The 26,009-nt window shown below is 39.3% G+C and overlaps 2 protein-coding genes across 3 annotated transcripts; both read right to left on the bottom strand.

Annotated features, from left to right (window-relative positions):
• Positions 1-509: 509 nt before the first annotated feature.
• On the bottom strand, positions 510-3,439 carry tekt1 (tektin 1). Its single transcript, XM_076281594.1, has 7 exons — positions 3,006-3,439; positions 2,712-2,877; positions 2,498-2,626; positions 2,097-2,243; positions 1,590-1,815; positions 868-1,064; positions 510-730 (listed from the first exon to the last, which is right to left on the bottom strand). The coding sequence occupies exons 1-7, from the start codon at positions 3,193-3,195 to the stop codon at positions 571-573; spliced, it is 1,215 nt and encodes a 404-aa protein (XP_076137709.1). The 5' UTR covers positions 3,196-3,439; the 3' UTR covers positions 510-570.
• A 1,495-nt stretch (positions 3,440-4,934) lies between these two features.
• Positions 4,935-25,458, bottom strand: inpp5ka (inositol polyphosphate-5-phosphatase Ka). Of its 2 annotated transcripts, XM_076282646.1 has the most exons (14): positions 25,145-25,458; positions 24,987-25,055; positions 24,761-24,843; positions 22,514-22,618; positions 22,184-22,292; positions 21,670-21,786; positions 12,064-12,239; positions 11,672-11,783; positions 11,420-11,529; positions 9,622-9,871; positions 9,311-9,448; positions 8,506-8,589; positions 8,303-8,407; positions 4,935-6,192 (listed from the first exon to the last, which is right to left on the bottom strand). In XM_076282646.1, the coding sequence occupies exons 3-14, from the start codon at positions 24,832-24,834 to the stop codon at positions 6,112-6,114; spliced, it is 1,461 nt and encodes a 486-aa protein (XP_076138761.1). In that variant the 5' UTR covers positions 24,835-24,843; positions 24,987-25,055; positions 25,145-25,458; the 3' UTR covers positions 4,935-6,111. The 2 variants fall into 2 exon arrangements, with proteins under 2 accessions (XP_076138761.1, XP_076138760.1); XM_076282645.1 differs by lacking the exon at positions 24,987-25,055.
• Positions 25,459-26,009: the final 551 nt, after the last annotated feature.

The raw sequence follows: 26,009 nt of genomic DNA, 5'->3' as shown, positions 1-26,009 counted from the left end.
CATTGTTTCATCATTTGTGCACAAAGCTTTACAGAGTGATGAATACCCCTACATCTTTACTTCTAAGAGAACCTACCTCTATGGGATGCTCTTTTTCATACCCAATTGTGTTGCCAGTTACCCGAATTAGTTGTGAAACATTCCTCTTTTTGTTTTCTTTATCATTACACAACTTTTGCAGCATTTTGTTACCCCTGTCCCAACTTTTTTTAGAACATGTTGCTGGTATCAAATTCAAAATGAACATATATTTTCCATGAAATAGTCAAATTTGTCATTGTCAACATTTTATGCACAACATTTAACATGTTGTGCATGTCCTTTTTGCAACTAAATATGAGTTTAAGAGATTTGCAGGTTATTAAATTCTGTTTTTATTCACATTTTACCCAATGTCCCAACTTTTTCTGATTTGAGGTTGTAAAACAAAACCACACAATCTGACTTTCTCCCCACATTTCATGATGCATAACTTTCAGCTTTATTGCAGTAATTCCCATCTTTGTAAATGCAACCTGAGCATTGCTTATGTGTACTGTGATATTAGTTCGCTCCTCCTAAATTCCCTCCTCAAAAGTTGTGAATGACGATTGGCTGGCGCAGCTGGGTGCAGATGACCTCGTCGATGTACAGGGAATGAACCTTGACCTGGATCTGCTCCTCCAGGGCCAGCTGGCTGCGGGCCAGCGCGCGGAGCTCCATCTCGGCCTCCCACAGGGCTTCCTGCAGGCTGAGTCCAGGATGAGGGGGAGAGCAGGCAAACGTTTAGAAAACAATAAATGCCATGAGGCATTTCTTTTAAAGCTAATTTTTTTCTATTTTTTTTTTAGTATTTTGATCTCGAGAGCTTTCTGATCCTCTGCTCACCTGTTGATTTGGCTGGTGAGCTCCTGGACCTCTGTGAGTAGCTGGGATTGGGCCGAGTCGTGACACAACTCCACGTCGGGCCTGAGGCTGCGTGCTGTGAGCCGAGCTTGAGCCACTTTCAGAGGGCCCTCCTTATCTGCCATGTTCACACGCAGAGCCTCCAGGTTCCTCTCCTGGCTGGCCAGCTCAGCCAATACCTCAAAAAGAGAGAAACAATACAAAAACAACACAAGCTTACTACAAGGGTTACGTAGTATGGAAAAGATCGGACCTAAATATTTCTTGCAGCACTGAATATTTTCAAAAATGTCATGATCTACATGGTTCACAGTTGAGTAGTTAAACAAAACAGATGAATGCCAGGTAAAGATTTCTCTCCTAACTTGAAGGTTTTACTATAAATAGAGCCCATTGTGGGTCATAGAGGGTGCGAGTTTGACAGCGTACTTTGCCAACAATGCAAGCGCACTGTGGCCAGAGTGAAGTCAGATGCACAAAGTGGTCAGATTGAGGCCAAAGTTAATTAATAAAAGATAGATAGATCAGAATTTAAAACTAGTTGTATTTGATTGGTTTATTCAATTTTCACTTCACCGGAGAGATATCGCCCATTTCAGAGTTCCCGCCCTGACATAGCTTCCCCCTACCTATATTGCCGTCAAACTCGGGCCCTTAGTCTTCTTGTGAGGACAGAAATGGACTAAAACATCTTGTGGTCACACCTTGCTGAGATGGTCCTCCAGTAGGGCTTTGGCACTCTTGGTCCTCTGCACGTTCATCCCCAAAGCGGCACCTGTGGCCTCGTGCTGCACGGACATATCTGTGGCTGTCTGCTGCAGCAGGCTGTCCACCAGGGACCGCAGAGACACCGAGTTGGTTCTCTCCCTCTCAGCTTTGCAGATGTTAATGTCAGAGAATGCCTCCCACTCGTCGGGTGTCACTGTGTTACTGCAGACAGTGAATCCAGCGCATAAAGATTAAATGTTGACACCATATTCTTTGGAAAAATTTACAAAGTCAAATAAAGACCTATATTTAGATATATTGCTACAATTTCTTAGTGAATTGATTTTATACTATTGAACCACTCATAAAATATATGGTGCAATTTTATCCACACACTTAACAGTGGACTCTGACTGACCCCTGCAGGCCAATAGGGTACAATGCCACAGAATTAACACAATAATATTAGAGGTTTGAGTTTTGCAAGGGAAGCCTGTTTTTACCTTGCTGGACCAGTCTCCAAGACTCCAGCTCTGCTGTCAATATTTTGATTGGTGCTGGTTAGGATGCTGCATAAATCATCAATCTTCTCTGCCTGGAATTTGCCTTGCAGATCCTTCTCTAGATAATACTTTGCTGATCGGTTGAGCCTGGAAATGCACAGAATTATGTGTTAGATGAGATGAGATACCAATACTCTGACTATAGTTGGTAAAATAAAGCTCAGGTTCAGGTGAAATGTTGTGATTCGTAATTATCAGCAGAATGAACAATCCTCACAATTTCATAAAACGAAAATAATGAAAATACTGAAAAGATCAATTTTATTATGCAAATCAAAAATGCATATCATACTGTGTGTCTGCACAGATAGCTCATGGCATCACTGAACTAATCCTCTCACCTGATCTGCTCATTGGTCTGCTCCAGAGTGCGCTGAAGGAGGGTGGTTACACCCTCGATCACCTCCTTCTCCTTCATCAGCTCTTGCTCTACCTCATCATGCACCAGGTCAATACCCACCCGCTTCTCTCTGGAACAGTCAGTCAGGCATATGTTGAAGTGGATGGGTTTGCATTGGGCTGAGGCTACATCAGACAAACATTATGTTGGCTCACCTCTCTGCAAGACACTGCATGGTGACTTTCAAGGGCTCGAAGCAGCTCTCCAGGGCTCTCTGCACTCTGCTCTTGCTGGTGATTAGGTTCTCAGTCTCGCTCACCATTTCATTCAGCTTCTTGTCCAGCTCCAGTTTCCAGAATTTGATGTCATGGATTCTCTGTTCTTCATAGTTTAAAGCAAGCATGGCATAACACGTCTATTTCACCATCTATCATCACCAGTAATATAGAGCATTTTCTATAAATGGTGAAAACGTTTGGTGCATCAAATGCAAAAATGAAGCTGCTTACCCAATCTTTTACTGGCCTGATCTTGCATATGTTTGGTCGCCCTGTCACACTGCTCCATCAGTCGCTGCGACTCCACAGTGAGACGCTCAGAGCGGGCTCGCTCTGATTCTGCATTCCCACAATGAACGTTGTTGGCGTGCTTCCATTCGTGGGGTAGGAATTTAGGTGGAGGTTCGATCAGCCTGGACATCCTGTTTGGAGAACAGATTTAGATAGTGTTCAAAATATGCGTATGCTCACAATTAAGTGCCTTGCTCACAATTAAATTAAGTGGCATATGTGAAACCGAGACAGAGGGAATGTAGGGTCAAACCCAACAAAATAACAAATTGAGGTAGAAAAAGGTGGTCTAACTCAGTGTTTCTCAAACCTTTTCAGACCAACAACCACTTAACCAATAAAAAACCTTCAGACCACCTAGCAAAATAAATAAATAAATAAAAACATACAGTACACCTACTTGCAGTAATTCAGAACTCTGCAGCCAGGATAACAGGCACAAAGTCCACAAGCCAACACCTGTACTGTTATAGATATACTGGCTACCAGTTACCCAGAGAATCCAGTTTAAGATCCTACTAAGGCCCTGCATAACCTTGCTCCCAACTATCACCGACCTCCTGGAAAGCTATAGCCTACCAGTTCCCGGTCGCTGCGATCCTCATGAGCTGGTCTGCTCAAGGTGCCCAAGATGAACCTCAGCACCATGGGAGAGAGAGCGTTCTTCTATTTTCTTCTATTTGTTTTATCTGTGAAGTGACCTTGGGTGTCCTGAAAGGCGTTTTAAAAAAAAAGCTGTGCTGCTGCAGTATAGGCCAGTGTTTTTCAACCACTGTGCCGGGCACACTAGTGTGCCGTGAGAGATCATCAGGTGTGCCGCAGAAAATGACCCAAATGTCACTCACTGGTCCAGAAAAGCAACTGTTGCCTCAAAGAATTTATAACCACATGCTCTCATTGATTGTATGATTGCACTATTTGTGGTAGCCTATGCAGGCATTGTAGGCTACAACGGGGGCGCATATCCAGTATTCACAGAATCATCACATATCCAGTTCATAACAACAATTAAATTAGATATAGTCACCTACAAATGAAACAGAGGGCGCTTGTTTTATTGAGCAGGTCTCACATAGAAGCCATAATAAGGCCTCAATACAATATCTGTGTATTATTTGAAATTTTAGGCTATGGTATGTTTATTTTTTCTTCACGCAGTATGTTAGTGTGCCGTAGGATATTTTAAGTGTCAAAAGTATGCCGTGGCACAAAAAAGGTCGAAAAACACTGGTATAGGCTATACTCACTGAACCACCTTGCTTATTGTCTTCACCTTACTTGTTGCACATACAAGTTGGTATAATATTTCAAAAAACTCATCAATATTATATTTTACCACGTCTGCTTGCGGACAACTTGGGATAGCTTTAGGACCACACTTTGAGAAACACTGATCTAAACTTATAATATTTGACTTCGCTAAACAGGCTAGTACTTCAGTTGGCGTTCGATAGAAATCTAGGCTAAAGATGTCCACCGTTTATCAAAATAATCCTGTCACTCCCTTTCAATTCAAATAAGGCAATGGATCCAACATACACAATAAAATAACCTACCTGACCACACTGATTGGATTTGCAGTGCTGTAACAACAGCGAAGTGTTTTGTTGTGTCTACAATGTTACTTGCAGCACTTGGCTGTAGAGTTCTAGGGCAGATAAACAAACGGTTGTCACGGTAACGCTTCCTAGCGCAGAGAAGATGGGGCGTTCTTTTGAGATCAGTCAGTGCCTAGGCCGACGTAAGACATGAATTCATAGGCAAACTGGTTGATTTGGATTCACTGGAGTCACTTAACATTAGCCTGGGAATACCCATACATGTCAACAAATATGTCATTCTTTCTTACAAGAAATAAACAAAAAAATAATTATTTAAAATTATTTATTTTTGAACAGAATTAAGGGCAATTGTTGCTGTGAATATGCAGATAATAAAGCAAAACATGTAACATTTTTATTAAGGTCTGTGTAACTTAGCCTACATGACAGAAATAAGAGCTTTAATCTTCTGTTTTGAACATTACTGAAAATATTATGGCAATGATATGAATAATACAGCACTAACATCATGTCCCACATTTGTGTATCTTTGAGAAACCGGATTCATTTACAAGCACCAGGCACATAAATTTGTTTTTTAAAGTGTACTAAGTAGGATTTATTGCCAAAACATTACGTTTCAATCGGATGTCTGTTGTATTGTACATCAAATGCATTTTTAATAGATTTATTTTTCAGCAGCATGAATGGGACCTGAATGACACAGCTGAGGCACAGAAAATGTTTTGTTCTTTTTAAAACCATATATATATATAATACTTGCCTTAAGAATTAAAGCACTGTTTTGACAACAACAGTGTGTGGTCTGACAACAACACTACTTACTGCACCTTTTGAGCTCATTAATTTTACAGTTGATGTGTTCCAGACACTTGGTTAACTCAGACCGTTAGCAAATAAATATACATGTGTATCATTCATAAATATTTTCGAAAACAACCATCCTTTGCCATAAGCAATATGACTAAAATATATCTGTATATATACACATACATATATCTTTCCTATAGCACAGGTAAACTGTAAAATTGACCTGCTGAAACAAGAAATTGAAATGAATGACAAAAGGACTACAAAAGTGCGCTTAACAGATCAAGAAAGATACATTATCTGAGCATATAAAATATCAGTTCTACAGTACTTCCATTATATTAAATTAAAAACTGACAATCTCAAAAATGGCTGTTTAACTTCCTCACTGGAGTACAGTCACTACAGGCAACTATAGAACCCTATGCATATTTTTCCATCAAACTTTTTTAAGAGCCAAGAATGTTAAGGCAAACTGTACGTGCCGTCTCAAATTATTTCTTGTAACTGTAACCGAATGCATCACATTAGCATGATTGATTAAAGGCTAATAAACTGATTTTCTTTAAAATTCACTTGTGTCCAATAATTCCTGGGTTTCCAAGGTCCAGTGCTGGTTTTGCTCAGCCTATGGACACACCACAGTGATGACGTGGATTCTGTGTTCGTCTTGTTCAACTTAATACTGCTTGGTCCAATCCATTGACATTCTCAGGCACCAAACCTTCTTCTATAGCAACTCTAGACTCCTGCACCTGTAATGAAGATATTGGTCATGTTCTCTCAAGCGACATATATATATCCTTGTTTCCAAAAAGGTTGGGATGCTGTGTAAAATGTAAAGAAAAACAAAACACTATAATTTGCAAAACATGTAAACTATATTTAATTAAGAATGGTGTAAAGACAACATACACATTGTTGATACGGTTGATTTTGATTTATTTTTGTTGTTTGGAAAATATATGTTAATTTTGAATTTGATGCCAGCAACTTACTTAATCCTCTTCATGCATTTCTGCACATAAGGCTAACAACACTTCATGCAGTTCAGTAGCAGGGGGTCAAGATTCTCTGAAGAAGACGCATGGGCGTCGAAACGTTAGTTGTTTTGCACTAATAAAATTCACTAAAAGCTTTGTGTGCTCCGGTCCTGCTCCTTGGTCCTAGATAGACCTTGGGTCTCCTCATTGACTTCATGCCGTTCTTCAGCTACAGTGCATCGTCTGAAGCCTTCCGCAGCTTACGTACCATTGTTAACAGTCTGGCACCAGGTTTCTCTAGGGCATACTCACCTGCGTTTTCCCTCTAGAGTACAGCGGAGTGCAGTATTGGTATTTGTACCATTTTCTTGTCAGATCCATTTCCATCGTCTCTTTAATTTCTACAGTGATGGGTTGTATAGATGTCCTGCAATCGAGTAGATCATTGGAGATGGTGTCCAATCATATGTTGAGAATTCTGTGGAGACAACGGTTTTGGCTTCTAGACTTCTAGTTTTTCACTGATTCTGAAGTCTACTCCATATACCGGTAGTAGGATAGAAAAAAGGACACGATTCTTAAATATAGGATTCTAAATATAGGTGCTATGTATGGGGAAACAAATGTCTGGTTGGCCTGGGCGATTCTTTCCAGTATCTCTGTCTTTTGGTCCATCTGATGACATTTTGGAGCCCTGATACATACATTTGCCCACCTCCTTGATCTCTTCCCCATTGAGAGTGATTGATTCTATGTGCTGTCCTGACGTTCATTCTCAGATGTTTTGTCTTCTTTGCACTGATTTTCAAGCTAAGTCGAGCAGCTCTTCTTGCCAAATCATCCATCTTGACAGATCAATATCTTCTGCGAAGTCAAGATCTTCTAGAACATGACCATGTGAGTCCTCTCCTTCCTTGGCCTACCACATTCTTTCATGATATAACCAATGACAAGTAGGAACAAACATGATGATGCATCCTTTTTTGACCCCTGTGTTGATCTGGAAATGACTACTGACTTGATTTTCACAGATGACTTGGGCTGATAAGTCTGTGTACAGCATTTTGATGATGTTGACAAATCCACTCTGCAACTTTGCTCCAGAATCTGCCTGAGCATGCAGAATGAGATGTGATCACTACATGATCGTCCTTTCCGAGAGCCAGCCTGTTCTTTCCGGAATACTTCTTCAGTAACAGTGCAGATTCTGTTGAGAATAAGACGACTGAACACTTTGCTAGTGAGTGAGAGCAGTGTGATCTCCTTAAATTATAACAATCCCCCTGGTCTTCTTTCTTAGGGAGTTTCAAAGTTGGTTTCCTCTTCATCTTGAGAACACCTCTTCATAAGAATTTTGATTGCTCTAACCACAGAACAGTTTTCCTCTTCGTCTTGATAAGACCTCATAACAGAATCAGGTTTGTTTTTAATGTAGGGCCATCTGAGGCTCCAAATATCACGGCTATCCAATATTGTACAGACTACTCTTTAGCATTACACAACTTCTCAAGCCTTTTGTTGCCCTGTCCCAATGTTTTTGAGATGCATTGCTTGCATCAAAATAACCAAAAAAGTTCATAACATAGTATAATTAGTCAGTTTCATATGTTGTCTATCCTCCTTTTGCAACTAAATATGGGTTTAAGTGATTTGCAGAAAATAACCCCCCCCCCTTCCTTTTTCACATAATCACTGTTTTCATTTACACAGTGTCCCAGCTTTTTTGGAAACAGGGTTGTACTGCACATTACTCATGTACTGTACATTACTCACACATTTGCATCTAAGCGCAACTTCACTTGCATCCACTAAGCATTCCCAAACATTCTATTTTGTATATAGAATAACAATGTATATTAAGACAATGTATAAGTGGACTGACCTTAAATGGTTCGCTGATCCCCACAATGCACTGCAAGTTGCTACTGAAGTAGCAGAGAATACATTCACCGCCAAGGACAGGAATTTCATCTTTGCTCACATACACCTGTTATCATTACATGCACAGACCACATTCGGTTTTAGACAACTTACAAAAAACACAACATAATCATGTTAAAGTTCCACTTCATAATTTCACAATACCTGTACAAGTTCATCATTAAGAGAGACCTGGTCATCCTTCACCCATGTGTAGGTAATGTAGTCCATTGTGCTCTTGAAACCAACCTCAGAAGGTATATAAACAAAGACTGTAATTATTCTTAAAATACAAGGTACTGTAGTTTAGCTGAGGTTTATATACTGATTTTGCAAAATTTCTTCAGCTATGAGGTTAGTACACAGGGGCAGTTAATATGTCTTTTTTTTTATTATTTGCATTAAAACACTGTCCTGCAGTTTATGCACAATATGCCTAATACATAGCAAATTACTGTAAACATGCATAGTAACTCACTATGAACTGAAAATGTTTAAAATCAAGAACTTGCAACTTCTATTGTGCAACACAGTTTATTCAACTTACTAGAAGAACAAAGGCATAAACTGTGCAGGTCCTCATAGCACATCACAAAAATCCATGTGCTAAAACATTGCCTTGGCTCCCTTTACAGTAATTTCCTGTGTATTAGCCGCATTGTGTATAAGCCGCAGGACAGTGTTTTATACAAGTTAAAAGAAACAAAACCATATCAATACCATATTAACTGCCCCTGTGTATTAACCTCATAGCTGAAGAAATTTTACAAAATCAATGTATAAGCTGTGGCTAATAGTTGGGAAATTACGGTATAGCATAATGATTTCACAACCAACTCAATTTGATGAGCAAGTAATACGCATATACTGTAAATGTCCAGTACTGGGCCAGTCTGGTTCAAGGAGGCATTCCATCTTTAACCCAGGCCAGACAGAGAGGTGTGTGAGGAGAGGTGGAGGTGGGGGAAACCTTATAAAGTCCAATCCAGTCCCAGGCACTTGAGGGGAATGGCTGGAGGATGGTGTAGGTCGCCATGGCATCAAAGTCCGCGCTCCAATCTCCCTCCGCACTCACTTGGACCAGTGGGGTGTTGTACATCTTCTTCAACTGGGACAGAGTCAAAGGAGTTGAAAGAGAGATATTAATAGACACATGGTGGGCAAACCTCAGCATGCTTACAAATGTCTAAACTATGTATTTATTGCTGCTTAATGTGGAGGAAATCTGGACTAATGAATCAATGAATCAATTTCAAGAATCAGAGAATATAAATGTCTCACCTCTAGATGGAAGGTACCAATGACAGGCTTGTGATCGCTGACACCATACTCCATATTGGACGTGTAGAGGTCCTGTTTCACCTTCAGGGAAAGCTCCTCGTCCTCTTCCCCTGCTACCGATGCCTGCTGCTGGGCCTTCTCGGAGCTTCCCGCCTCGCTGTCTTTCCCCTCGTCCTCGGTGGCGGGCGAAGCCTTGGCCTTCACCCTCCACAGGATCCGGTCAGTCCACGCTGGCTTTCTCTTCTTGCCACTAAGCAAGCACACAGGGACAAGAGGAGAGGACCCGTAAGAGGCTTCTCATGTCATAGGAGACAGCGAGCCGAGGCAGGAGCCAAGAGACATACACAATGGTCAGACACGGACAGGCATATTAAATTAAATATATCTACACACACACCCAGAGGCATAACAGCAGGTGGTGTATCACTAATTCTAATCCCTACCTACACACAATACACACACACACACACAGGAGAGTAATTCTGGAAGTGAGAAGTGAGGCTTAGGTGTGTGTGGGAGAGATGGGTAAAAGAAGGATTAGTTGGGCAGCAAACAATACTCTTCACCTGTTTAGTACAAACTTATGGCACAAACTTTTAGAAACACTCGATGACATTTAATTGGATACATTAATATGAAGTGCAGGTTGGTTAAAACCCCAAAGGAATGGGAACAGCTACTCAGTAGGGACATGCACAAGCTTCTATGAAGCTTATTATCCCATAAAGGTGTAGGTTTTTGAACATTCTAACATAAGATTCCGTTCCGCAACAATTGAAGGTTCTAAAATTCTAAGTTGAATTCAGAGCCTTATAGATATGGCTCTGGTTGAATTCAATGAACCCAGATATTCTTTAGAACGTTCATTTCCCAACATTCCCGTCATACCGGTATGACGGTACTCCTTTAAGGATTAATTTGGATGGAGTGACAGCTAAGCTATTGTCAGTGAGCACTGTTTTAAATGGTGCTTCAAAGTCCAAATACTAGGATGTGATTTACTAAAGCCCAAGGCATGTGCAAAAAAGTCCCTTATCTATACCAAGCCTTATGATTGGTCACACTGAGTCATTTGAGCCAATCTTAGGTTTGATGTTGAAATGTCTCTTGCTGAGACTTTTTGCACCAACTGTGGGATTTGGTAAATCCAGCTCTACGGTGAGTGATTTAGCTGGTCTAAATAGCAGTCTTTTGCAGATTGCAATGTTTCACATACCATACCATTTGAGTGATTATCAAATATTTTTCAAAGAAAAACACTCCAGGGCTATAAATGTCTATCAAACCAAAAATGTCTGATAATCTGCAAAGGCACATGCAGCAAAATAAAATAGCATCTGCAGCAGACAGGCACAAATCAGAACCTCAAACATTACAATCCGCTAGACAGCTTGACCAAATAGTATCTTTCCCTCAGAGCTTCTAGGGGCTTGATGGAAGAGGGGGTGTAGGGGAGAGGGAGATGCATATAAAAGGGACAGATGGTTTGAACTCTTACTTAAAACCCAACAATGTTCTCTGTAGTCTGTAAAACGTCAAGCAGAGGACAGGTAATGCTTACTATGGGACACACGGCTGTAAGAGGGAACACCAGAATCAGACTATAAGGCAATGACATGCATTGTATACGTAACGGAACAGCTTGTTCTTTCCCCCTTACAGCACACAGGGACAAACAACTTACTGTGCTTCAGTGTGTGTGTGTGTGTGTGTGTGTGTGTGTGAGTGTGAGTGTGTGTGTGTGTGAGTGTGAGTGTGAGTGTGTGTGTGTGTTGGCACGGGTGAACTTGATAACTACCTGGAGTCATAGTTATCAGAGTGCAGGTCAAATTTATAAGTCGGCTGAAAGTCGAGTGGTCCCTCTTCGAACTCCTGAAGGCTAGCTGCTTGCTGTTTCATCATCGTAAGCTGATGAAATCGCAAACAGGCACATGCACAAGTTGAACAACATCAACACAAACAGCAATGAACACAGTCCAAAACTGGCAGGGAAAGGGATTTGGTTTTTTTTGTTTTGTTGTGTTTTGTTTTAAATTCAAATGCAGCAAACCTGATCCTTGGACCATAGGAGGTTGAAGCGCTGGCTGGTGATGCAGGAGCGTAGAAAATGCATTCCATGGTCAGCGATTCGGAAATTCAAATCCCCGAACCAAAAGACCACTCTGAAAAGAGGAAAGTCGGTTATGTAACAGAATGTGATTAAACGCCTACACACAGTTAAATGAGGCCGCCACTGCAATTCAGGGATGCGTACAGCTCACACACATTCAGGCATCGCTGATGTTATAGCTAAAACATGGCCAGGTCTCTTGTATGCAAACATCTGAGAGGAACTGGAATAGCTGGTTCTTAGGTTTTGGTATAAGCAGCACAGCTCCTGCAGATTGACAGATCCCCTACAGGGATAGCTGCAAATACTTTAGCTTGTATGTGTGTACTGACTTGTGGTCGAGGATATTCGGAGTGTCCTTTGAGTTAAAGGTCTGATTATCCAGGATGTACTCAAACTCGTCCACCCGCTGCGAGGCGTAGTTCATGTGGGCGGCCAAGTGGCAGTTCAGGAAGCACAGCATGTGGCCGTAGAACGACAGACGCATGGAGACACCTCCCTTGTTCCCCTGAGGCAAACATGTGAGCGTGAGAAAAACAAGACAACAACAAATAATCATAAGTAATAATTAGTGCGGTCAAACGATTATCGCGATTAATCGCTGAATTCCTATAGTTAATCACGATTAATCACATATTTTATCACATGATTTAAATTCTATTATTTTGCATACTTTCCAGGAGTCCATATTGACAATATAAAGCAATTATTGTGTATCTTGATTGGGATTCAAATGAAAGCAAAGCAAGTTAGCCTACTTTATTAACTTAACTTTAGACGTAGGTCTATTTGATTATTTCAAATGCAGCAGGCCTTGAGGCAACACAATATAGGCCTATTCTTCAGAAATATAGCTGATATAAACTGAAATAAATGCTACCGCAGAAGTGCATGCACAAAATGTACACACATTATAAAGGCCATAACAAACAGAAAATACTATAAGTATAAATACTATAACTTATTCATACTATATTCATTATCTTTGAGTTCAGTTGAAAAGATTGGAATCTAATGTAAATGAATGTCGAAAGCAGAGTGCATCACACTCATGTCGGCATTGGTGTCCACAGCAATTTAAAACACCATTCAGTCGACCGTGGGAGTTCAGAACTGAGTTGGTGTTTATTATCTCCACGACTACAGGAGGAGGACTAGGAGGAAGTAAAGTTCTTAGAATATTTGCTACTAGGAAGTGTCTGGCAGTTTGAGGACAAGAAACGGTGCATCAAAGCCACAGATAACAGAACAAGTGACGGGGAAAAAATCTTTGGCGGCACATGATTAATGCGTCAGCCTACTACTCTTTGGCCGGCTCGTAAGCCCACCCAAGTGTGTGCAGCATGCCTTTACGTAGCCTAGCCTACTAACAGGGCATCATCATAAAGATACATTTAATCTGCATCACGCCCCATTTTAGCGGAAAGTTAACATTATATCATTGATTCCAATGGGAAAGACAGCTAGTAATCACACGTTGACGTTACATCTAGTTATTAATTCACAGAACATTCAAAGCTACACTATATCCCATGTAAAACGTGTATAGTATACTTAACTTAACCATGTATAGTTAACTGTGGAACTTTAGTATAACATAGCCAATTATCTCCTAGTTGTAGGAAATAGGCTACGTTCATATTACAAGTGATAGAATGAATGTGTGACTTATGTTTAGTTGATGTTATGACATGTAAAGTTAAGCTTGCCGAACTTAGTTATAGTCAGCCATGGGCAGTTTGACTGTGCCTACATTCATGACACTCCTGTTAGTAAACTGCAAGAGCAACACATAGGAACATAATGGTCATATTAATCCCATAAACACACAGATAACTCTTACACCAACCTAATTTTGTGCCTTTTATTCACGTTTGTTTCAAGATTTAGTAAGTATATAAGCCCTTTTCGCTCCCCACTTCGATGCAGCATAGGTTTCCATTATATCCAAACAGTCATCTAGGATCTTTCCCCTAAAAGGGGGCGTGTACGTGCAGCACATTCAACGTTCCATTCCATTCGTCAGTGCGTATTGTTTAGTTTCCGGTCTAGCTGGATCCAGTGTGGTGTTGTAGTTGTTCTAACGTTACTAGTTGTTGCAACAGCATGTGAAAAAGTTTGTTAGACCAAAAAGAACGTTAATCTCGCGATAAAAAAATTGACGCCGTTAAAATAGGTTTGCGTTAACGCCGTTAATAACGTGTTTAACGGACAGCACTAGTAATAATGTATATAATTAGATAAATAATAACATATATTATTATATAAATAACTAGATGTACCGCATAGCGGTACAAAATATGACCGCCGCTCAGTCCTGTACATCCGTTCCGCGAAAATAAAGCACACTTCAATTTGTCTCCATATTTTACTCCATCCCCCACTCTTGAAACTTTTGTGTATGCTTGTTTGGCATGCCTGAGTGTGTGTGTGCGGCTGCACAGAAAGTAGCCTACTGGTGCTGAAAAGGTGAATAGATTGTAGAATAGCCAAAGAAGATGTAGCATTGTTATAAAACCTTTAAAATCTCTAAACAATCACAAGTAGGGCAGTTCATCACAGTTCATCCATTGCAACTGGATTGATGAAAGGTCACTTACACCTGTAGGCTACATTGTATTTGGGAAAAGCAAAAGGTATCAGCATAATGTTATTTATTTATTTATTTGTTTATTTATTTATTTATTTATTTACAAAAACATCTCAGCCGTTTTCAACAGCTATCAAAAACAAAGGTCATTTTTGGATGGATGGATTTTTTTGTGAATGTTTCTTCTTCTACATAAGATTTTAGTCATCTTTAGTTCATGTAATACTTTATTGTCAATGCACAAATTAAGTAACAGTAGTCTGAAACGTTATTGTTAATGCACAAATTAAGTAACAGTAGTCTGAAACGAAATGCTGTTTTACTAGTGGTGCAAATAACTGACATGTCCAAATGGGCCTTGATGAAATGCGTCGCTAGACTGTTCATACACATTTTAACGGGCCAAAGTTGAAGAGCTGTTGTCCGTTATTGTTCGTGCAAATATAGGCTGATTCATGTTCCCTTGCATTGTGTAACTGAGGTCCATGGCTAGTCTGGCTTTCACCAGACCAAGCTCAATCTTTTAAGAAATCAAAAAATAAATAGCGGGCAGATCAGGCTGGGTTCACCAAGCGAGCCTAGTCCATAGGCACCCGATATTGTTCACGCTCTGGCTATTCTAAATGCAAAAATGCATCAGGGAGTTATGACAAAACTGTAACTAACAAACTAGATCCTAATAGAAAGCTGTTAGCTTCCTTAAGCTACAGGTAGGCTTATAAGGTAGGCCTATTTACAACATAAATTGTCAATAAGCTATGCTGGCGACACAAATAAAATCTCCTTTGGAAACCAATGGCTTAAGCCTTACAGTATCAAGCGGACTTAAATTGCCATATCATGGCGAAAAGTTGTAATAAAATTCACGCAGCTCCATGAGTCAAGGAAAGCGCGAATGAAGTAGCCACCTCAAAAACCGTGGTAAAGTTGGTTTTATATTGGACGTTGGATATTCGACACATTCGAAAAATCTATTTAGCACTGACTACGAGGGTCGACTTTGTGTCAAACCAACTTTAATGTGTTTAAACAAGGCCTGCCTATATTACACAAAGCTTCTTTTGTCCAAAAACCCATGTTTTGATTTGATGAATTTTTTAGGCTGATAAAAGATTTCAATCTATTATGCGGCTTCACCTTTTGACTTACCCATACTAAAACACATCTCCTGAACTCGGCTTACTGCCCTTTCTAGTACACAAAGTTTCTTTTTCCCTAAAACCTACTCTTTGATTTTATACAATTTTTAATGTTAAATGTTTCAAATCTATTATGCGGCTTGCCCTGTTGACCTACCCATGTCAAAACACATCTGGTGAACTCGGATGACTGCTCTATATAGTACACAAAGCTTCTTTTTCCCAAAAATCCATTCTTTGATTTTATAAATATTTTTTAATGTAAAAAAAATGCTTTAAATGCTTTAAATCTATTATGCGGCTTGACCTTTTGACCTAACCATGTCAAAACACATCTGTTGCACTCAGCTAACTGCACTTCATAGTGCACAATGCTTCTTTTTTCCAGAAACTCACTCTTTGATTTTATATTAATTTTTTACTATTCAAAAATGCTATAAATCTATTATGCGGCTTGACCTTTTGACCTACCCATGTCAAAACACATCTACTGCACTCGGCTAACTGCCCTACATAGTACACAAAGCTTCTTTTTTCCAAAAATGCACTCTTTGATTTTATATTAATTTTTTACTATTCAAAAATGCTATAAATCTATTATGCGGCTTCCCCTTTCGACTTACCCATGTCAAAACACATCTGTTGCACTCAGCTAACTGCCCTACATAATACACAAAGCTTCTTTTTTCCAAAAACTCACTCTTTGATTTTAGATTATTTTTTTACTATTCAAAAATGCTATAAATCTATTATGCGGCTTCCTTTTTCGACTTACCCATGTCAAAACACATCTGTTGCACTCAGCTAACTGGCCTTCATAGTACACAAAGCTTATTTTTTCCAAAAACTCACTCTTTGATTTTATATTATTTTTTTACTTTATAAAAATGCTATAAATCTATTATGCAAATCGACCTTTTGACCTACCCATGTCAAAACACATCTGCTGCACTCAGCTAACTGCCATACATAATACACAAAGCTTATTTTGTCCAAAAACGTACTCTTTGATTTTATATAAATTTTTTACTAATAAAAAATGCTATAAATCTATTATGCGACCCCCTTTCGACTTACCCATGTCAAAACACATCTGTTGCACTCAGCTAACTGGCCTTCATAGTACACAAAGCTTATTTTTTCCAAAAACTCACTCTTTGATTTTATATAAATTTTTTACCTTATAAAAATGCTATAAATCTATTATGCGAATCGACCTTTTGACCTACCCATGTCAAAACACATCTGCTGCACTCAGGTAACTGCCCTACATAGTACACAAAGCTTATTTTTTTCAAAAACTCTTTCTTTGATTTTATATTATTTTTTTACTATTCAAAAATGCAAAAAAACAAGCTACCTCTTTGTAGGTAGACATACATCATTTATATTTATTAAGTTAAAGGTGTGATTTGTAGGATTGTTACCGAACGTTCTGTAGGCCAAAATCAAAACACTGGTGAACGTTCTCAAGACTACCAGACGCGAGCCTCTTCTGGGTTGCCAGATGTAATGAAGACTTAGCTAACGTTAGTTGACCTGCAGCTGCTTTAACGTTTCTCCAACCATGACCCAGCTACACATTACGGAAACAGTGAAAACAAAACATACCTCTCTAACCAACGTAACATATTTAGCTGAAGTTAGCGATGCAGATGAAGTTTAGCCTAGGCTACCTGTTGTGGAGAAATATGGCCAGCTCTGCGTCAGATTTGATAATCTTCGTTTGACGAAGACGTCACCATCTCAGGAAGCTCCTCCGATGTCCACTTAATTTGTTTCTTGTTTTAATTTTGGAAATTTGCCTGCCTCTCTTAGGCGTTCATGACTACAACTGACAGCTGTTGACAGTTGGCCTTTGCTAATTTGGCAACCCAAATAGGAGGACGCGCTAGCCCATTATTAATACACTATTTTAGAATTAATCATTCAAAACATAAACGAAAATTCCAAGAGATTCCGCCCCGTAACTCATTTTTTTTCATGGGTTTTACGGGGTTTAACGGGTTAGAGTAATGTTGTCAAATAAGCCATTACTTCAATTCATCGTGTTTCCTTACTCTGACAACATATGGTGATAATTTTTGGAATGGTTACAGTTTATTTTCCATTATTTCCTACATACTGGACCTAACTATATTTTGTTTTCCATCCAAAGTTCCATTTGGCTGTGTAAATCAACTGGATTTTTTTATATTTTCAATAAATGTATAATATAGATTTATAGTATTTTTTGATAATAAAACATCTATAAAATCAAAGAGTGGGCTAGAAATAAGCTTTGTGTACTATGTAGGGCAGTTAGCTGAGTGCAGCAGATGTGTTTTGACATGGGTAGGTCAAAAAGTGAAGGCGCATAATAGATTTATAGCATTTCTGAATAGTAAAATATTAATATAAAATCAAAGAGTGAGTTTTTGGAAAAAATAAGTTTTGTGTACTATGTAGGGCAGTTAGCTGAGTGTAGCAGATGTGTTTTGACATGGGTAGGTCAAAAGGTGAAGGCGCATAATAGATTTATAGCATTTTTGAATAGTAAAAAAATAATATAAAATCAAAGAGTGAGTTTTTAAAAAAAAAGAAGCTTTGTGTATTATGTAGGGCAGTTAGCTGAATGCAACAGATGTGTTTTGACATGGGTAGGTCGAAAGGGGAAGTCGCATAATAGATTTATAGCATTTTTCAATAGTAAAAAATGTATATAAAATCAAAGAAAGAGTTTTTGAAAAAAAATAGGCTTTGTGTACTATGTATGGCAGTTACCTGAGTGCAATAGATATGTTTTGACATGGGTAGGTCAAAAGGTCAATTCGCATAATAGATTTCTAGCATTTTTGAATAGTAAAAAATGTATATAAAATCAAAGAGTGAGTTTTTGAAAAAAAGAAGCTTTGTGTACTATGAAGGCCAGTTAGCTGAGTGCAACAGATGTGTTTTGACATGGGTAGGTCAAAAGGTGAAGGCATATAATAGATTTATAGCATTTTTGAATAGTAAAAAATTTATATAAAATCAAAGAGTAAGTTTTTGAAAAAAAGAAGCTTTGTGTACTTTGTAGGGCAGTTAACTGAGTGCAGCAGATGTGTTTTGACATGGGTTGGTCAAAAGGTCAATTCGCATAATAGATTTATAGCATTTTTGAATAGTGAAAAATTAATATAAAATCAAAGAGTGAGTTTTTGGAAAAAAGAAGCTTTGTGTACTATGTAGGGCAGTTAGCTGAGTGCAGCAGATGTGTTTTGACATGGGTAGGTCGAAAGGGGAAGCCGCATAATAGAGCATTTTTGAATAGTAAAAAATTAATATAAAATCAAAGAGTGAGTTTTTGGAAAAAATAAGCTTTGTGTACTATGTAGGGCAGTTAGCCGAGTGCAACAGATGTGTTTTGACATGGGTAGGTCAAAAGGTGAAGGCACATAATAGATTTATAGCATTTTTGAATACTAAAAAAATAATATAAAATCAAAGAAAGAGTTTTTGAAAAAAATAAGCTTTGTGTACTATGTAGGGCAGTTACCTGAGTGCAGCAGATGTGTTTTGACATGGGTAGGTCAAAAGGTAAAGGCACATAATAGATTTATAGCATTTTTGAATACTAAAAAAATAATATAAAATCAAAGAAAGAGTTTTTGAAAAAAATAAGCTTTGTGTACTATGTAGGGCAGTTACCTGAGTGCAGCAGATGTGTTTTGACATGGGTAGGTCAAAAGGTAAAGGCACATAATAGATTTATAGCATTTTTGAATAGTAAAAAAATAATATAAAATCAAAGAGTGAGTTTCTGGAAAAAATAAGCGTTGTGCACTATGAAGGGCAGTTAGCTGAGTGCAACAGATGTGTTTTGACATGGTTAGGTCAAAAGGTCAAGCCGCATAATAGATTTAAAGCATTTAAAGCATTTTTTTTACATTAAAAAATATTTATAAAATCAAAGAATGGATTTTTGGGAAAAAGAAGCTTTGTGTACTATATAGAGCAGTAATCCGAGTTCACCAGATGTGTTTTGACATGGGTAGGTCAAAAGGGCAAGCCGCATAATAGATTTGAAACATTTAACATTAAAAATTGTATAAAATCAAAGAGTAGGTTTTAGGGAAAAGGAAGCTTTGTGTACTAGAAAGGGCAGTAAGCCGAGTTCAGGAGATGTGTTTTAGTATGGGTAAGTCAAAAGGTGAAGCCGCATAATAGATTGAAATCTTTTATCAGCCTAAAAAATTCATAAAATCAAAACATGGGTTTTTGGACAAAAGAAGCTTTGTGTAATATAGGCAGGCCTTGTTTAAACACATTAAAGTTGGTTTGACAAAAAATTCGACCCTCGTAGTCAGTGCTAAATAGATTTTTCGAATGTGTCGAATATCCAACATCCAATATAAAACCAACTTTACCACGGTACCTCTAAATGGGACCCACTAGCCTAAACAGTAGCTTATGGTGTGTTGCTAAAGCAGCCATAATGAAATGAAGGTGTCATTGTTTGGATACTTCACACACACGTGCTTTTTAATTTCACAGACTACAACTACCAAGCTGGAATCAAAGCACATCGATTCCCCTCTCAGACCCTGCACGCACTTCAAACAAAATAAACAGGCGTCTCAGTCTCACGCATGTAGGCAAAACTGTATCAGATCGGTGTAACGTTGGTAAATCTTCCATTGCACAGAATGATTTTTGTAGCACGTGCAACAAATGACAGTCGAAAGATACAATTACAGTGCTGTTATCAATTTGCTTGGTATAACCGCATTTATAGTTTTCTACAAATGCAATCAATCAAATTGGCCTCCATCACTCAACCAACGCTAACGGTAACATTGCCTAGGTCCTTATTGATATTATAAGATTAACGTACCTGCAGTAAAAACCAAGCATGTCCGATAAACATCCTCAGATTTATTTCGGCTTCAAGAAGAAATGGGAATTACATTTCATGTGAACATCATCCTATCCTTATTAGACGTTCTCTGCGGTAAACTATAGTCCTTGTAGGAAGCGGCCATTGTATTCCAACCCACGTTTAACTTCCAACAAAATTACGTCTCACTGCAACGATGCGCCATCTAGTGGACAAACGACTACTTATCGCCAATACTGGAAATGCAGCCATGATGATGATGATGATGAATATTTATTTTGGCTTTCTTTTAATCCTACTGAATTTGTAATTATGTATCAGCCGTTCTAATACCGATAGTATGTGGGTGCCTGTGTGTGTGTGCATGTGTATATGTGTGCACCGCCATCTACAGGCCAATGAGTGTACAGTCACTAAATGTACACATAATCTATTTTTTTAAAGACCCCCCCATGGATGAAATTCTACGAAACTTGGCATACCCCCAGAGAATGCCAGGTCAATCATACACATAAAATTTGGTGCAGTTCTGAACATCTTAACTGAAGATAGGGACGATTAAAGCAGAATAATATTGCATTTTCATTTTTTACCGGGGGGGTGCAAATCACAAATGAGTGATTATGGGCCAGATTGATGTGGGCCCTTGAGACCAACATACCATAAAAGATTCTTCATCCTCGGTGCCACGGTTCAGGTAGTTATTTAGGAAAAACTGCTTTTTTTGCGGTTCGGGGGGCCCAGCACGGGGGGGGAGTGGACCCCGGGGACGAAACGAAATTTTTCCGTAAAAGTCTAGTGGGGCTACATACCCACCAAATTTCATGTGCCCCGGTGGTTCGGTGTCCCGGGTATCGTTGACCAAAAATTCAGGAAGTAGATGACGGGAAAAAAAAAAAAAAAAAAAAAAAAAAAAACTTTGACAATCCCTATATGACCGCTTCGCTAGCTTCGCTAGCGGCGGTCATAATAATGTATATTATTATTTATACTATGCAGAGGTGGAAAAGTCCAGCTTCATAAAGTAAAGGTCCAACCATGTATTGGATCTACCTGTGCACTTCAGGTGATCTCACAAGTTAGCTGCTCTACCTGGCAGAAGTTGTGCTAATTAGAATCAGCTGGTTTAAGTGAATGGTTGGCACAGATATGTGGTAGGACTTTTACTTTCTGAAGCTGGAACCTTTCCATCTCTGATACTATGTATAATATAATGTATATAATTGTTTCCGTATAGTATTAATATTTATACGGAAATGCGCAAACTGTAAGTGCAGCTACCGATGGAGTGTGTTTGTGGTTTTCAAACACAATCAAATGCAATATGGACAGTGATGAAATCTGGCCTTACCCAGTAGCCAAACATGCCCGTGCGGGTGTAGGAGACCTGGATGTTTCGGATGAAAGGGACGTGTTCCAGGCGGGTGAAGAAGATCAAGAGGAGCCCTTGCATTCTAATGGAGGACACCTGGAACAGACAGGGTAGAACCTATCAGAACAATAAGGCCACAAAAGCTCATTGTCCATGGTGTTTGGCAGAACCAATCCTCCATCAATACACACCTCGTATTACAGCACATTACTTAAAAGGCTCCATAGTTAGAGTGGACCACTTGGACAATCTTATGGCACGCAAATGTGTAATAGCTAAAAAATATTTAAGCACTCTGGCGTGTTCAGCTCCAGACACTCCAGTGATTGACTAAAACACCATTATCCATGATGCAGAATGCCTTACACATGAGTGCACCACATTCTTGTGTTCCTACTCAACGAATACAATGCAAGTCTCAGTGTATTTTCACATTGTGGGCAACAGCAAATAACAGCCCTCAGCTGAACAATGCACAGGAGAGGATCGGTACCTTTACGTAGCCCCGTGGAGCCAGCGTGTTCATGAAGAGATGGCTCCAGGAGTCATCAAAGGCCAAGTCGGTTACAAACTTCAGAGGGGCAGCTCTCACTTCCTGGAGTCTGAAAACAAAGAGAATGGTTTCTTCCTTTCAGGTGAAGATAATCTTTTCAAGTTCAGATGACTTGATCTGACTGCCAGGGAAAATGTTTTTGTTGAAGTTACGTCATTTAAATCTTTCAGACATTTATAGTCTTAAGATGATGTTATATAATGCTGATAAAAGGGTCTTTGTCCAAATTAATTGTACATCTCGTCACTGAGTCATTGTTCTGAGACCTACCCGATCACATAAAGATCTGGAGTCTTTGGGGAATGCAGCTTGAGCAGGGAGCTGACGTCATCTGGAGGTTCTGCTGTCGCCACATTCCATGTGACCATATGCAACCTGAAGAATGGAAGGACACACACACACAAACACACATTGCAAAGATCAAAAACGACTCAGACCTGTCACACTGATTGTTAGCCCAAGAAAATATGGGCTACATTGACAATCTCCCCCAGTTTCTGATGAAATGCTTAGTTGAATACTTATCCAAAGTATGTCTAAGCCAGGCTAAGGCTTTCTTTGTCCTCAAATAGCTCTCTAGTGTAACAAAAAGCTCCATTTAGAGTAATGAGGTCAGGGAATAAGTGAAACATAGATTACGATCTGAAACAATTCAATCCATTTGGTCTGATCCGGTTTCAGATAGCCAGATTATAATCTGTCCAAGGGTAGGGAAAAGAACTCTTCCAGAACGTGAGAAACAAATGGCACCCACTCACAAAAATGGAAATACTACTGTTATACAAAGACATTGATGAGTGCTCACAGCAGTCGTACTAAAGACAATTACTTGAACACCCATGCCTAAATTCTGCAGAGTGAACCAAACCTCAGTAAACACAGACACGCTTGTACAGAAAGACAGAGGAATCAGACAAGAGCACGAGAATCAACCTGAACTGGTCTTTCTTCGGTTTGGATGCCTTCTTTCCACAGAGGAGCAAAGCCCCCTCTAACTTCTTCCTCATCTCGGCTTGCAGCTTGCTGTTGGACTCCAGGTCGTCAACACAGGTCATGAGCTGGGCAACACGATTGCGCAGCTGCATTCGACCGTCTGTGGAGTGAGTGGTCGTGCTGGCCAAGCTGTCTGCACGCACTCGCATCTTGGCCTCGAAATAATGGGCAATGTCCTCCATGATGGGTTTTTTTTTTTTAACTGGTGTATCAGTGAGAGAAAGGTTAACACACAGCCAGTCTTCAGTCTCCGCAACTCAGAGCAAGTTCCTCCTTCTGTGCACTGGACCCAACTTGAGTATGTTCACTTGCCGTCTAGGTGGACTAGCCTTGCTCAAGGTATAAGCGATTTTACCTCAGTAAACTGCAAGAAATATAATCCATTCCTCAGTCATTAGAAGAAAAAAAAACAATCCAATCAATTCTGCTTCACACTTCAATGTGTCGAAAGTCGAAACTGTACACAAAGCCCCAGTTTTTTTCACTCACTGCTGCTGCTAATACACTTCCACAGTGATGATGTGAGGGAAATTTCCTGGCAAACGCACCAAGCTCAGTCTATCCAAATGCAAGGGGCTTCGAGGGTGGGCTGGATTTTTGGTAGATGGAAGTATGGAGTGAGGGCTTATGTGAGTAATCTGTGAGTAATCTGGCTCGGGGCAGGGGGTGGGGGAGTTTAGAGCATGTGTAGCAATCCCAGTGTAGAGCAGTCTGGCAGCTCTAAACCTGTATACAACTCACATGACTACAGTCTAAGGGTCTCTAGCATGATAAAAAAACAAAATTGCATGCAAATACAACACAGAGGGAACAGTTCAAACTTAACCAAGTCTGGGTTTTGATTTTGAAAGAACAGCACAATAGAGCAACACTGTCTGCAACAGGTGTTTACGACATATGCCACAGGAACAGTAAACAGACAGGGCAGGCCTAGAAGACTCACAACTTTTGGTCCAATTCAGGTGTTATAGCGGTAATGTATAGGCTATATAGCCATAGATTGTAAGAAATGATTTTGCTAGAGGATTTTGTCTTTAAACTTCCCATTGAGAAGCACTGGTGTAGCAAACATTAGATGAGGTTTAATTTTCTCCATTAAACCTTCAGTCAGAGTGACTCAATGGTTCCCCCTGGGCAAAATTGAGTAATCTACTCAAAACGTCAAAAGGAAGCCTTTTAGCCCTTTTGGAGTTGAGAAACCTTACCATGGTAAACTCATTTTATAAGGTGCTGTATGTTTTGTAATGCCTTCATCACAGCACAGGCAGCTGAGAATCTTGGGTTTTGCAATAAGAAAAACTAAGCACAATTCTCTCCCAAATTACCTATTCAAATCTAACAAAGCAGACACAGCAGTACATAACACATGGTAACCAAAATCCATCTATAGAGTAACGAACTCAGACTGTTTTCCAAATAAATAATAGATAGATACATAAATAAACCAATACATACATCCATACATATAGATCAACAAACAAACAGATACATATTCACACACAGAGTGGGAATAGATTCCGTTACCTGAATGTATGCATGTCGCTCCTACCGTCCAAGCTCATTGCTTCCAGACTGTCTGACAGGACCTCTTGCTCCATCCCTTTCACCTGCAACAACATGGATACAGTAGTTGCAGACACCCAGTGAATCAGTCATATTAAATTCCTGAATAGACTACTTGCTATACACCGAGTTTCAAGGTTAAACATGCAAGATTAATACACAAAATATATTAGGAAATTACACCTGCCTGCTCTGTATTTTGGTACGTTAGCTCATCCGTTAGCTAGTATGCTGTTGATGCTGAGGCTGGCTTTTACTATCAGAAGTGACCACACAGCACACTTACACAAATTGCATCAACACCACCAAAAATAAATAAACATAGGAGATACATCACATCCATACCTAGCCAGATGAAATGAAATGGACTGTTGTTTGGTAGGGTAACTTGCCAAATAGGGTTTATCAAGAAACGCTAACTGGCTTATCACGACGCAAACTACTTATGACTAGCTTCCTAGTTAGCCATTTCTCTACATAGCTAAATACGACGTAATGTCAGCATCACTGTGGATAGGATATATGAAGATATCACTGGATTTAGGATATATGAAGACTGGTGTATAATAGGGCTTAGACCTCAACTACTGGCTACTACAACTATACAACTACAGCTACTATGTACCAGCTCCCACTTCCCTCTTCAACGTTTGTTTGGTTTTCACACTTCCTGTTCAAGGCTGTCCAGTCGCGCCCGCGCCTTAAAGCGACAACAACCTCAAAATAAGATTTGCGCTACTCTCCATAAAAAGAAAATGCTGTCATCCATATAGGCCCTTGGGAAACTTCAGCTGTCTTTTACTGAAAACAACACTGGTCAAGAACTGAACGGATCTAGATAATTAATTAATAATTAATTAAAATTTATATCTCTTGCTCTGCTAAAACAGCTCAAATAGCCAAATATGCTTTATGAAATGAAATAACCTATTACTGCGCCTAGTGACAGAAATATATTGACATACAGTATATTGCATGAATGTACGAATTTATTTTTCTATGATAGCATGACTAGGTCAATCCTAAAACACCAAAAAAATGGTGTAATCTGACCCAGCCACCACTGCTGCTTTATTGTACCAACCGTATCACAGTGTACCTGTAAAACTATGTTGTGGAGTGTAGGCCTATTCTTTTGATAGGCTACACCAAATATTTGTTTACATATATTTAAATAAAGATGTTTACATATATTTAAAAAAAGAGCTTT

Source organism: Alosa pseudoharengus, unplaced genomic scaffold (genome assembly GCF_046254945.1).
Source record: "Alosa pseudoharengus isolate Yale_2024_CS ecotype anadromous, Long Island Sound unplaced genomic scaffold, YU_APseudo_1.1 YU_APseudo_1.1_scf_13, whole genome shotgun sequence".
NCBI lineage: Eukaryota > Metazoa > Chordata > Actinopteri > Clupeiformes > Clupeidae > Alosa > Alosa pseudoharengus.
The sequence above is the reverse complement of the archived record's forward strand: the minus strand, read 5'-3'. Positions and strand labels throughout refer to the sequence as shown.